The sequence below is a fragment of the Panicum virgatum genome, chromosome 6K (assembly GCF_016808335.1).
Source record: "Panicum virgatum strain AP13 chromosome 6K, P.virgatum_v5, whole genome shotgun sequence".
NCBI classification, from domain to species: Eukaryota; Viridiplantae; Streptophyta; class Magnoliopsida; order Poales; family Poaceae; genus Panicum; species Panicum virgatum.
Genome location: NC_053141.1, coordinates 2,641,476 through 2,654,863, shown reverse-complemented (window position 1 = coordinate 2,654,863; position 13,388 = coordinate 2,641,476). Strand labels below are relative to the sequence as shown.

The window sequence follows — 13,388 nt, the reverse complement described above, 5'->3', positions numbered from 1 at the left end:
ATTTCGTATGTACAGTTCCAATAATTTGAAATCAAATGTTGAACTTATTTATAGAATATGTTGAGTGAATTCTATTAAAATGTTGAATATAATTATACCAGTTAATTAGGTCAAATGGGCTTTAAAAATGAATGATTTATCTTTCTTACACGGAATATATAAGAACCCCCGTGTCCCCCGGGCAAAAGCAACGCCGCCGCCCCCGCCCGTATAAATTCACCCCTCGCCTCCCTTCCCTATCCTTCCCCATCTCTCTCTCTCTCTCAAAACAGAAGCCGGGGAGAGAGAAGGAAAAAAATTATCCATCATCACTCGCAGTCGCGCACACAAATCTCGCGCACGGGGTTGGGTGGGGGCTTTCGTCGCCGCGCCGGCTCGATCCGCGGCGGAAACCCTAGGTACGGAAACCCTCCTCCCCCTCGCTCGGGCCGCGCCTCCCCCATTCCGGCTCGTCGGCTGACGCGTCCCGTTCCGCTGCTGCTGCGCGCGAGCGCGGGTGCGGGCGGTTGGTCTGCTGGTGCAGGTGGCGGCGGCGGGGATATGGCGTCGCCGAAGAAGGACGGGGGGTTCCTGACCCAGGACCAGCGGGAGAAGCTGCGGATCGCGGTGCAGAACGCGGAGACGCTGTCGCTCGCCTCCCCGCGCTCGCCCACGGGGGGCTCCGCCTCCGCGCTGCTGCAGCAGTACGAGCAGCAGATGCTGGAGCAGAAGCGCGCCGCGGCGGCCGGTAGGGGCGGCGGGGGCGGGGGCGGGGGCGGGGGAGGCGGAGGCGGGCCGAGGCACGTGCGCCGCACGCATTCCGGGAAGACCATCAAGGTGAAGAAAGGTGAGGCGGGGCTGGTGACCGGCGGTGGCGCTCGATCTGTTCCTGCTATATTTAGTAGCTTGCTTCCCTGTGGTTGCTGAGGTGGCTCCAGTGCTTCCTGTGCTGGGCTGCTATTATTAATTGCTGCTGCCTTGTTTGCGTTGATCTGAGGTGTAATGCCATTTTCGTCATCGTAGTATCCTGTTTAGAGTGCTAGGAATGTAGGTTCAGCAGCTTGGTTCAGATAGCTCTCCTTGTTTATTAGGAATACTCTTTGTTGGGGGTGATCCCCTTTTGCCTATTGTTCTAACCTTCTAGTGCCCTGCTACTGCTAGTTTAGGGCCCACGAAGTTAGGGTACAAGGGTGGGCTCTTGTTGTGTTGAGACTGCATATTTTTGTTTTGGAGATGAGAGTTCCAGTAGAAATGTAGTGTTGATGAAATTTGATCTGAAGGGAACATGGATGCTTTCCTTACTGTTTTTCATCTGCCAGTTTGATTATATTCTACTAGGTGGGTTAATTATAGAAGCCCTTTATTTTCAAATTTCAATATTACGTGTATCTGCATGATTCGTACATGGACGGCGAGGTTTTCATGCATGGTGCCAATTGGTAGTTCCACGGGCGTGTTAACTGCTGGTCTCAGCTGCCAATAAGGGATTAGCTGGTGGTTGAGCTTTGCTGGTGGGGGAACGATTTAGTTGGATCGCGACAATTGTATATCTGGCTGCGAGTAATTTCTGTTAAATTTTGGTATTCTTAGTTATTTTTGTCGCCACCGTACTCTTTTGTCGTGTATGTAAGTAACAGTACAAACTTTTCTTAGATGGATATTTGGTAACATAAAGTTGATAGAGCACATTGTGCAGTTGGTTCTGATATGCTTACAGTTAATTGAACCACTGGATTTCCTGTGCGCGGGTATGATGTGAACCATATTCTGCAAGCCAGCTACTAAGCTAGGAGAGCACTTGAAGCATATCCAATATGTGCCATGTTGGTGTATGCGATTGTTATTTTAAGTACAGCTACTTGATTTGTTAATTATTTATCAGTTGCCTACCATCCTGTTTTGTAAATTGTGTCTTGCACTCCTAATTGGGGTTCACATAGCATCCTTTATGTTCAAACATGTTCATTCAGAATTTTATGTTCCTTTCTGTCGACAATCTTAGCTGTTAATATTTGGACACTGTCTAGACATGTGTACACAATCTGCAGTGCATGTTGGAAAGTGGGAATATGTGCTTCTGTTGCCCTTATTTTATAATCAATTCTTTTAGACACTGATCACAGTAATGCATGGCTTTTGTAATGGCTGCACCCTTGATGCAGCCAACTATCTGTGCATGTGGGTCTGCATTGCTGTCATGGCCTTGCTAAATCAATTGATTCCTTTTCTTGTTCGAAACCTTGGTTACAATGTGAGGTTATCTTTTGGCATTCAGTCATGGGTTCCTTCATGTGTTTTGTATTCGTCTTGGTGTATTAGGCTGTTTCCAGGTCTACCCTGAGTGCATGTGGTTAGATGTCTTATGTGAAAGCAAGATATTTATTGACATAGTTTGCTTTTATAAAATACCAGTTGTCAGGGATACGTGGAGATTCATGTTCATTGACTTTATTCTGATTTTCACAGCCCTTGCACCTTAAGAACAAGAAAGGATCCATTATGTGTTATATTATAGTATTATAGGGATGACCAAGTCCTATGCAGTCTGTGTTTCCTAACATGTTGCCTAATACCTTTACATAACACTTGATTGTCATCTGTGTTGCACAAAGATCTGAATGCAGATATGCAATACATAAGTTTTTATGTGTCTTCTTGTTCTGATGAATGATATGGAGTGTCATTTGGTTCAGTCCTTGGGAGCTTTTAAATGCATAAAATTTGTGACTAACCATCTATTTTTTTAAAATGCAACACATAGTTGGGCCCTATGTGATTACATTAGCTCTAGTAAATACCATTGAGTTGCACCTAAGAATACCACCATGTTTCTATCTCTTCGAAAGAAAAAAGTGCTGAAATATCTCTATTTTCCACTGTATCAAAATATCTTACTTGCTGAGCATTATATTGCAGATGGTGCTGGTGGCAAAGGGACTTGGGGCAAACTTATTGATACTGATGCAGATGCCTGCCTTGACCGAAATGATCCAAACTATGACAGTGGTGAGGTAATAACTATTGGTCTTCACCCATTTACTCCTGCCATTTGTTCTTTCACTCAGGTACAAATAATTGGATGTAGCACATGTTCGATCTCCAAAAAAAAAATGGAGATTGGCTTGTATTTAGCTGTCTAGGTGATTAATATCCATAAATACATTGTACATTCATGTTGATCTTTTTATTATTATTATTATTTTGCTACTCAGGAGTCATATGAGTTAGTTGAAGCCCCTGTTTCAACCCCACTAGAAGACTACAAGAAATCTGTTGTCCCAATTATTGAGGAATATTTCAGCAATGGTGATGTCAAATTGGCTGCTTCTGATCTCAAAGAGTTGGGTTATGATGATTTCCACCGTTACTTCGTCAAGAAGCTTGTTTCCATGGCAATGGACAGGCATGACAAGGAGAAAGAGATGGCGTCAGTGCTGTTATCATCTCTTTATGGCAATGTGATCAGTTCTGCTCAAATCAGACTGGGCTTTGTGCTGTTATTAGAGGCTGTTGATGATCTGGCTGTTGACATACCCGCTGTGGTTGATGTGCTTGCTCTTTTCATTGCACGTGCAGTTGTTGATGACATTTTGCCACCTGCTTTCCTCAGCAAGGCAAAAGCGAGTCTCTCTGAGTCCTCAAAGGGTTTTCAGGTTGTACAAATTGCAGAGAAGAGCTATCTTTCAGCACCCCACCATGCAGAGTTAATTGAGCGACGATGGGGTGGTTCAACACACATCACAGTAGAAGAGGTGAAGAAGAGGATTGCTGATCTTCTAAAGGAATACATCAAAAATGGTGATACAGCTGAGGCATGTAGGTGCATTAGAGAGTTGGCAGTGCCATTTTTTCATCATGAGGTGGTGAAGCGAGCTCTTACTCTTGGAATGGAGAGCCCAGCTGCTGAAGCTCTTATTGTCAAGCTTCTGAAGGAAGCATCTGAAGAATGTTTGATAAGCTCTAGTCAGATGATGAAAGGATTCTCTCGTGTCTCTGAGAGTCTTGATGATCTCATTCTTGACATACCATCTGCAAAATCTGAATTTCAGCTGTTGGTATCAAAAGCAATTTCTGAGGGATGGCTAGATTCTTCATATGTGCATTCAGGTGCGAATGGAAGTGTTGAAGATGATGAGCATGAGAAGCTGGCAAGGTACAAGAGGGAGGCTGTATCTATAATACATGAGTACTTCCTTTCTGATGATACAACAGAGGTTATCCGTAGCCTCAAAGAGCTTGGTTATCCAGAATATAACCCAATCTTTGTCAAGAAGCTCATAACTATTGCTTTGGACCGCAAGAACAGAGAGAAAGAGATGGCATCGGTTCTTCTATCCTCATTAAGCATGGAGCTGTTCTCTACTGAAGACATCGCCCAGGGATTCATAATGCTTCTTGAATCTGCAGAGGACACGGCACTGGATATATTGGATGCCTCAGACGAGTTGGGACTGTTCCTAGCCAGAGCTGTGATTGATGATGTTCTCGCACCTCTAAACTTAGATGAGATTAGCAGCAAGCTTCCACCAGACTGCAGCGGGGCTGAAACGTTGAACATGGCACGCTCACTGGCGTCAGCCCGCCATGCTGGTGAGAGGCTCCTCAGATGCTGGGGTGGTGGAACTGGATGGGCCGTGGAGGATGCCAAGGACAAGATAACAAAGCTCTTGGAGGAATACGAGAGTGGAGGCGATGTAGGGGAAGCGTGCAACTGCATCCGTGAGCTGGGCATGTCTTTCTTCAACCATGAAGTTGTCAAGAAGGCTCTCGTGATGGCGATGGAGAAGAAGAATGAGAGGACCCTGACCCTGCTGCAGGAGTGCTTCAGTGAAGGGATCATAACCATCAACCAGATGACCAAGGGGTTCTCAAGGGTTAGGGATGGGCTTGACGACCTGGCTCTCGACATTCCTGATGCCAAGGAGAAGTTCCTCTCCTACATGGAGCACGCAAAGAAGAGTGGATGGCTCTTGCCCTCGTTCGGTGTTGTGTCTGCGGCTTGAACTGCTGAGCAGAGAAGTATCAAGCTGAAGCAGAAGGCAGGCGCAGGCTGTATCGTGGCACAGCCGACCCAGTTTCCCTGTGTTTCTTTCTGTCATGTGTCGTTGCGCTTTTGCGTAGGGAGCGGAGCGAGCCCCTCCTGGTTGCGGTGGTGGTGGCTTGTGTGTCTAGATGTCGCACCTGACATGCTCATGCTGTTCTTGTTTCACTCCATTTTCTCTCTCCATAGAACCTTTCTTTTTTACATGAAGTAAAAACAGAGAAGAGAAAAGACCGTGTTGTATGAGTTTTACCTGGCTCAGCCTGCATCAGTGCTGCTTCTATCTTTCACTGTGATTGTGCCTCAAGTTATTTGCGGCGGAGACGAGGTCACCCGTGGGACAAGGCCTACCAAATTTGCAGTGGCGGTAATTGTTGTCTGGTGGAAATTTTGTGGCGTGATAATTGCCTCAACGGTGATGTTGTGATGTGCTGCTCCTCTTAAGCTTGGCTGACTGGCATGGAGTGAGATTGAGAGTCCACAATGAGCTCGTGAGCTTTGGTTTTAGTGGAATTCATTGTTATATGCTCCGGAAGCTCAGAATTTTGTAGGATTTTTTCAAAATTTCGAAGAATTCATACGAGGTCCGTATTGATTCGTGCAAAATTCCTATTTTCCATGTTTTCAGATCAGGTCACATGTGAAGGATTCAGCGAAGGTCATTGTTCTCATTGCATCAGCTGCTCCCTTTGTTAGGATCATGACTTGCGAAGGACTCATCAGAAAAAGAAGAAAAGAAATACAAAGTCACAAAAGTGTGCATCCAACGGACAACTGTAAATATTAGTAACGACGCTACCAGGAAAGTTTAAATATCCGACTATAAATATTGTTATGTTAGCGAAGCACATGTACTGTGTCTGACCAATGTCTCATCACAGGCAAGCTACAGTTAAACAGATGAACATATCCATCTGCAATTCTGCAGTTGACAGATTCACATGCTCCCATCTAACTCTGAACTGATTCGACCTCCACAGCCAAACCAGAACACATAGTAGCAGAGACTAGAGAGAATAGACAACCTTGATGTCAGGTTCAGCCAATTGGCAATCAGAATGCAGAATTACCATTACCAGCCTTGCGTTTACTGTGCCCCTCTCCAGCTTCCACTGCAGAAAGGCTGCATCCCTTACCGTCATACTACCCTTCTTCAGCTTTTGTTTTGCAGTCAGGTCTGATCTTGCAGAAACAGCAGCTGAACAGCGAGGCTCGGCGTTTCTCAGGTGTCTGGGACTTCCGACGGGGAGCGGAAGCACAGCAAGGTAGACGGTTTGAGAAGCATCCACGACGAACTCGGCCTTCGTCCACCTTTGATGTATCTCCAGCGGCTTTCAGGGGAGCATTTCCTGGGGTGGACGGTGCAGGGACGACAGATATCTTCTGGTAGCTCAAGATCCTCGACTCGGTATCCACTGTATCGCCATCTGCAGTGCCATGGAGGCACCCCAGGATGTGGGATGGTTTCTCCTTGGCTTGCCCTGCGAGTGGGGAAGGGCAGTCTCTTCGGGATGAAGCAACGGTTCTGCAGTTCGTAGTGACTGGATCCTGTGTCTCACGGTCTTCTCTGGATTGCATGACCAGGCTCACAGAAGAGTCCTTGGATCCCATTCTGTTGCTGGAGATGGGCGAAAGGTTGATTCGGATGTCAACGTTGCACCTCAGCAAATTCTGTAGAGATGTGCAAAGTGGCTTCCAGAAGGTATCTGATGTTGGTACATCCTCAGGATGGCAGAACTGTAGCTCAGCAACTGCTACACCTACAATACAGAGTTAAATAGAATGAAATCTGACTTGTACAAAAATAAAATTCAAAGTGCTGGTACAAAATGCATTTAGTAGAATTTGTGGGCAACACTATGCAAGAGCTCCGAGTAATATGCACCCCCACCCGAAGACAACAACACTAGCTTATCAACAAGTATACCTATTGCTGTATGTCCAGACAAACATGTGCTTTAGATGCAGCACTGACAAATTGTCTGGAAAAGGTGTATTACAGTGGTCCACAGCAAACAAGAACTACAGGAAGTAGGGACATGCTGAGTGACAGACAGGATCTATCTCCCTAACAAAACAGAAAACAGAGTTCCCACGCACAGAGCAAATTACCTTGGCTTGTGTATAGAGATGACAACTTCCCATCCTTACGCAGTAGATTTTGAAGTGGCAGGGGTGAGCAGTTCTCAAGAGCTTTCATCCATATCGTCTCCAGTACATCTGGATCTCCCAAATTCATGTCTAGAGAACCAACTTTGTTCTGGGAACAAAGATGAGAACTTGTATCTAAACTTTCATCTTTCAGTACAGCGGTCCCATCATCTGCACAATATAGAGCTTACTTTTCAGTAAACACACATGCTGAGAAAGTGACATAGTTCCACTTCACAGTGCTACTAATAAGCACTTCAAAACTCAGATATTTCGACAATCATAGTTCCACTTCACAGTGCTACTAAGTACTTAAAAACTCAGATATTTCGACAATCATAGTTCCGCTTCACAGTGCTACGAAGTGCTTGAAAACTCGTATATATCGAAAACAGCATATTCCAGGAGAGAATAAAATTAAGGAGTCTGAGGATATTGGTTACCTGTCTGACTCTCGGTAAACATGCTTGAAACTGCAGTATCATCTAGACAGTACGGTTCCCTCATATTAAACTGTAACAATGCAGCAGTAAGCCATGTAGACTGGTTTTTTGTGGTCTTTAATTGCTTTTCAGTTTCAGAGAGTATTTCCAGTGCATTCCTAAGTTTGTGTACATCCACGTCAGCAGCTGCAAAGTTTGTTACAAAGTTAGATAGAGATGGAAATAGACTGTGAGTGTAAATATTGAATAGTTTAAGTGGTCAGCTCAACTGTAAGAAAACATAATATAATCTTCAGCATGAATATTCAGTAGAAATGTTCATTTCTTGCACTTTCAACAAAACTTATCAACAATAGCACAACAGTTTTTGAGGCCATTTAATATGTAGCTGCATAATTTTGAAGCTCATGAGGGAAGAGAGCATACATGTATGCCTGCCAGTAACTCTTCTGACTTCTGAAGAATCTGCCGGGTGCTTTGCAGCTAAAATATCCATGATAAGATTTGCAAGCTGGGCTAATAGTTGCAGGGGGTCAACCTTTGAGCTCAGAAGCTCCCTAGCCCTCCTCACAATAGTAGCAGCATCCGATGACATAGCCAGATTGAGAAGGTCAAGCAATTCCTCATCTGAAACATCACCTATCTGGGGGATAAAGGGAAGGAAAACACAGCAATTTTAGGTGCCGACAAATTGAAAGTTTTCAAAGAAAAAAGGGAAAATTTGTTGATGGCGGTATCTTCTTTTTAAGGAAAGAAACATAGAGTAGTCAACTTACCAGCTCATGTGTCACTGATTTGCTGATTCTCTTTCCGAGTAGAGTTAGCTGGTCAAGCATCTGAATTGCATCTCGAATGGAACCATTGGCCTTGCGAGCAAGAAGCTCCAATGCCTCCGCTTCAAACTCCATGCCTTCTTTTGTGCAAATCTTGATTAACCGGCAGGCAATCTCTGCGTCATCTATCTTGCAAAATCTGTAGCTCTGGCACCATCCGATTCCATTGCTTGGTAGTTTATCAATGTCAGATGTTATCATGACAAAGATTGTGCTGGCAGGAATCTCTTCTAGGCTATTGTAGATGGAGTACCACCCCTCCTTGTCCATGTGTTGGCAATCGTCTACTATAAGAACCTTGAAGTGTGAAGAAGCAGGAACTTCACAGGCATTCCTGAGCAATACCGCAACTCTAGATTTGCAATCAAGTTTGGAAGCATCAACTTCTACCACACTGCTACTGCTTCCTGAGAATATGGCCATGCACTCCTCGCAGCGCCCACATGGCTGGTTCCCCCCTGGAGAACGGCAATTCACCGCTGCTGCAAATATCCTAGCTGCGGACGTCTTCCCTATGCCGTGCGGACCATGGAAGAGATAGATAGGAGCAAGCTTTCCTTTTAAAACCGCACTGGAAAGCGACTGAGCAATAACATCATGCCCAACAAGCTCGGAGAAAGATTTGGGCCGGTACTTCCGGAGCAAACTTCTCGAGCTCTCCTGGAATGTACTGGCCTCCCTCCGGCCTAGCTCCTCCCCTTGAATCTCCAGAGCAAAAGCCCTGTCCTTTGCAGCCCTCGACATCCCAGAGATCGAAGAGCAACAGCTCTGGTTGTGGAGCGCAGCCTTCGCCATCGCATTGGCCTTGATGATATTGATGGGCGAGTGGGCGAGGCGGCCCGACCTCAAGCTGTCACCAAACTCCTCCCTCCGCCTCTGGAGATGATCGTACGCATTGTAGCTGAAGCTGTGCCTACCGTAGTTGTTCCCCTCCGGCTCGTCTTCCTCGAGGGAGCAGCCCTCCCAGATGGTCTTCTTGGCCGAGAACTTGGCCAGCGAGTTGGTGTCCGGGTCCCTCAGGGATCTGGACCGCATGATGGCCACCAGGGCCCTCGAAATGGGGATGTCCACCGAATGCCGCCTGCCCTCAATCATCTTGCTGGAAGTCTTCCACGAACTAGACTCTCGCTAGCTCCACTGGTGTTCCGTCTGAGATTCCGAGTCCAAGACTGATGAATCCTGCAAATGCATAATCAGCAAGTCAAGGACCAACGAATCTTGACAAAGGTAGTAGTAGCATGGAAAAGCAAGAAACAATATGCCCTCTCTCCTTCCCGGCCGGTGTTGGGCGTTCCAATCTCCTAGGCAGGAAATGCAGACTGGAAAAAAATCTAAAGAAAAATAATTTCCTTTACGATCTTCCCCAACCAGCATTGCCATGCGAACGGCCTCGCGAGGAAACCGAGCGGAAAAACCAGACGAGAAACCCGCGCTTGATTTCCGAGCAATCCCGGAAAATCCACACTAGAAAACCCCCGGAAAGAGCAAAACCCAAACAGAAACGCAAAATGCATCCACGAGCCGGGAAGCACAAGAGGAGAAACCTTGGCGACGGAAATGAAAAGCGGGGGAATTTCGCTCCGCATTGAACAAGCCACGGCGAATAAACCTCGAGAAGGGAGGAGGAAAATTATAAAACGAAATCCAGCAACACGAACAGGACCAAGCACAAGCACAAGCACACGGACCCAAGAAGCAAGAATCCAGCCGAGGGAAAAACAAAACAAAAACAAAAACCCAAGCAACGGCAGCAGAAGAAATAGAGAGGGGGGGGGGGGATGGGGATTAGCGGAGCGGAATCCTACCGCCCCCAACGACGGACGGCGAGACGGGCGGGCAGAAACCCCGCACCCTTTCCCCGTGCGGCGGAGCGCCTACTCCCCACCGCCGCGCTCGACTCGACTCGATCCCCCTGTCGCCGCCACTGCATTAATAGCGCGAGACACTGGCGAGGAGGGCGGGGCAGGGCAGGGGAGGGGAGGGGACGAGGCGAGCAACAGGAGCAAGGAGATGGGGAGTGGCAGGGCCCCGTAAATACCTCCAAGTGCCAGGGGCAGGCCGGGGACGCGCAGGTGGGAAACGGTGGCGTGCGGGGGCGCGACGTGGCGGGAGGCTTCGTGCGCCGTGCCGCCCGGCGTGGCACGTACGCGTAAATACGGGCGGTTCATAGGGGTAGTTTGGTCTTTTGGTGGGATTCTGTACAGTTCCGTTGCGGCGGGAGGAAATGGTTGCAACGGGCGGGGGCAGTTGGGGTGGGGCGGGTGAGTGGATGACAGGTGGGCCATCGGGGAGGTGGAGGTGGGCGGCGCCGGTAGGGTGATGGAACTCGTGACCCTGGTCACTATTCTCTCTCTACCCAGCTGTTTCGCTTGTGTCATCCTTGCTAGCGTAGCGGTTGGATTTTAGCCGGACCCTCTTTTTTGAAGTAAAGTTCAGACTTCAGAGGAAAATGTTGAGTTCTTTGAAAGGACTGAAAATGGGGGCATTTCAAGTGATGCCTTAGGTTTCCTTTTCTCGTTTGTTTTTCATTTTCGTGATACGTTCTATACTCTATGGATTGACAAATCTAGGTGGGACATGTATGATGCTTTTTGTTGGAGCGTTTGTTCGTTTATACTCTTTGAACAAATCTCGTAAAGTTCACGCGTACGAAAATAGGATGTTATTTGCTCACAGGTGCTCCATTCAAACTTGTTACTGTTGAAATATGATCTTATTGTGCACATGTACTCCGATTCAAACATGATACTTCTTTTTGTTCGGCTGGTGAAAAGTCGACTGATTTAATAGTATTTTGTGAGAGAGAATAAGCCGAAAGCAGACAAGCCAAACAGAGAGACTGTTGGAAGAGATAGGACTTGTTGTGTTTAATTGGTGGGAAAGATACGATAACAATAGTGAATATTTCAACGAGAAGTCGACAACATATAAGATTAAACATATACCTTTCTATAAGAAAACTCTTTCATTTGTAAGATAGAAATGAATAGAAATATCAATCAAGAAATAAGTTTCCCCACATGAAAAATAAAGAAATAATTCTTCAACTTTTGTATATACTTTGGTCTCCCTCTCTGTATATATCCTTCCTTAGCGATTTCTACTTTTGTCCCTGCCTTATTATGTTAACACGATGGCCCATACAAAGAACTAATTTTTTTTTTTGCGTGTCACTCTCTGAATCCTGATTAAGAAATCACTAGCAATGTTATCCTATGTTCTTCCCTTTCCCGTCTCAGCCTATCATCTCCTGCCCCTGTCGCAAGAATCAATGCGGTGGTTTAGGTTAACACTAGTCACTAGCACAATATCATTGCTTGAAGCAAGTGTGCCCTTCGCTTTTGTGACAATTGCTTTTCCTCTGATTTTGTGTTCTTGTGCAGGTGCAGAGATGGCCAGATGGATGGATGGATGGATGTTTGGGACCTTCTCTTCCTCCCTTTTCCAATTGCTTGTTTAATCCCCCCTCCCTTCTTTTAACGAGGATCCGGTCGAAGCCGACAGGGGCTAGCCGGCGGGGACCAGACCAACGCTAGTTGGCGTCCGGCGACTTGTTTAATTAGCGCCCCGCTAATCACACACAATTAGCGAAGCCTAATCCTAATCTAGGTAGGGTGATTGCATCTTTTGCATTGCAGGCATGGCCAGCGGGTCAACTAGGCTCGCTGGAGACTGCTGCTGAAACCGATGCCGCCGCTTTATTCGCAGCCCATGCTGCCCCTTCGTTTGCTCTGCATCTGTGACAGAGAAGCAAAGAAAATCATCGCATCATCATGCATGTTCCAATCCAATCAAATCCCCGCCGTCCGAAATTGGCGCCGCGCTGCGGTTTTGATTGTTATGATGATCATCATTGCTAGGTTCGGATTGGCCCTGATGATCATGATTGAGGCCGGGGATTTGCCAAGATTACTCGGCAAATTACATGCATTTTTTTTTATTTTTGGTGACCGTCAGGAAATCATGTGTCATCTTGTGATGATCAACCGGACCGGGGGTCTGCCCTACCTGCTAGTAGTATGGTCTGCAGAGTGATAGACTGATAGGGATCCGGCCTTGGGGCGTTCGATTTGACTCTTCGTTAACTTGCGTTGGAGGCTTGGAGCTAGTACGAGCTAGGGACAGACAGGGAGAGCCTAGCCCATCACACTATACTTGTCCCAATGGTTCACCTTCTACCTTCTTCTTCACAAGTCCTGTCCATCCAATCCGGTCTAACCAAAAAAAAAAATCTCAAGTCCCAACTGTTTCTATGGATAGGGCATACTGATCTCTTTTACAGAATTTCCAGATTGATTTGCTACTTAATACAAGTTCCGTTGGTCCATCTGTACTTTGAAACGATATATGCTTGCCCCATTTTTGTCCTTGTGCCGTTTGCATGAGCAGGGAGTACAGTACTAGAGGTACTAAAATTCTGGTAGACGCCTCATGCACTGAAGTGGGATCCTATGGCTTCATTTTTTTTTAGAAACACCCTATGGCTTCAACTTCAGGATGTTTACGCTACTAGCAGCAAACAGGGAGAACTAATCAGCCTGTCAGAAGAATGGGTAGCTAAGAGGTGGCTGTCAGACTATGCTAATGATTTGAGCTCGTGAAAGCATTGAACGAAGCTGCCAAACTGTAGACAGAGAGTCCAATGTTCTGCGCTGTAGTAATCCAGGGAATATCAGAATCCAAAGAAGAGCAATTGTTCGAGTGTCGCCTTGTCCTGTTCCCTCTTCTGTTCTTTGGTTTCTCTTGCTGCAAAAACGTGCACGTGGATTAGCTGTGCGCAAGAAAGGCCGAAGGCCCTGCATGCAGATCGCAGTGCCTCCCTGGAGGCTGCAAGGCAAGCAGACAGGAATCTGGGCCGTGCATTTCAGATTCTCATCTATCTTTTCAAAAAACATTATCCTCTACAATCCCATAGCACACAAGCCACACATATTTCACCAT

The 13,388-nt window shown here is 46.5% G+C and overlaps 2 protein-coding genes across 4 annotated transcripts; one reads left to right on the top strand and one right to left on the bottom strand.

The window, feature by feature from the left end:
* Positions 1–235: 235 nt before the first annotated feature.
* On the top strand, positions 236–5,310 carry LOC120711246 (MA3 DOMAIN-CONTAINING TRANSLATION REGULATORY FACTOR 1-like). Its single transcript, XM_039996710.1, has 4 exons — positions 236–398; positions 524–826; positions 2,896–2,990; positions 3,192–5,310. The coding sequence occupies exons 2-4, from the start codon at positions 541–543 to the stop codon at positions 4,980–4,982; spliced, it is 2,172 nt and encodes a 723-aa protein (XP_039852644.1). The 5' UTR covers positions 236–398; positions 524–540; the 3' UTR covers positions 4,983–5,310.
* Positions 5,311–5,778: 468 nt separating this feature from the next.
* On the bottom strand, positions 5,779–10,433 carry LOC120711245 (protein STICHEL-like 2). 3 transcript variants are annotated; one of them, XM_039996707.1, is made up of 6 exons: positions 10,253–10,433; positions 8,391–9,626; positions 8,041–8,257; positions 7,615–7,800; positions 7,133–7,342; positions 6,164–6,780 (listed from the first exon to the last, which is right to left on the bottom strand). In XM_039996707.1, the coding sequence occupies exons 2-6, from the start codon at positions 9,540–9,542 to the stop codon at positions 6,164–6,166; spliced, it is 2,382 nt and encodes a 793-aa protein (XP_039852641.1). In that variant the 5' UTR covers positions 9,543–9,626; positions 10,253–10,433. The 3 variants fall into 3 exon arrangements, with proteins under 3 accessions (XP_039852643.1, XP_039852641.1, XP_039852642.1); XM_039996708.1 differs by having other exon boundaries at positions 10,262–10,411; XM_039996709.1 differs by lacking the exon at positions 10,253–10,433 and having other exon boundaries at positions 5,779–6,780; positions 8,391–9,542.
* Positions 10,434–13,388: the final 2,955 nt, after the last annotated feature.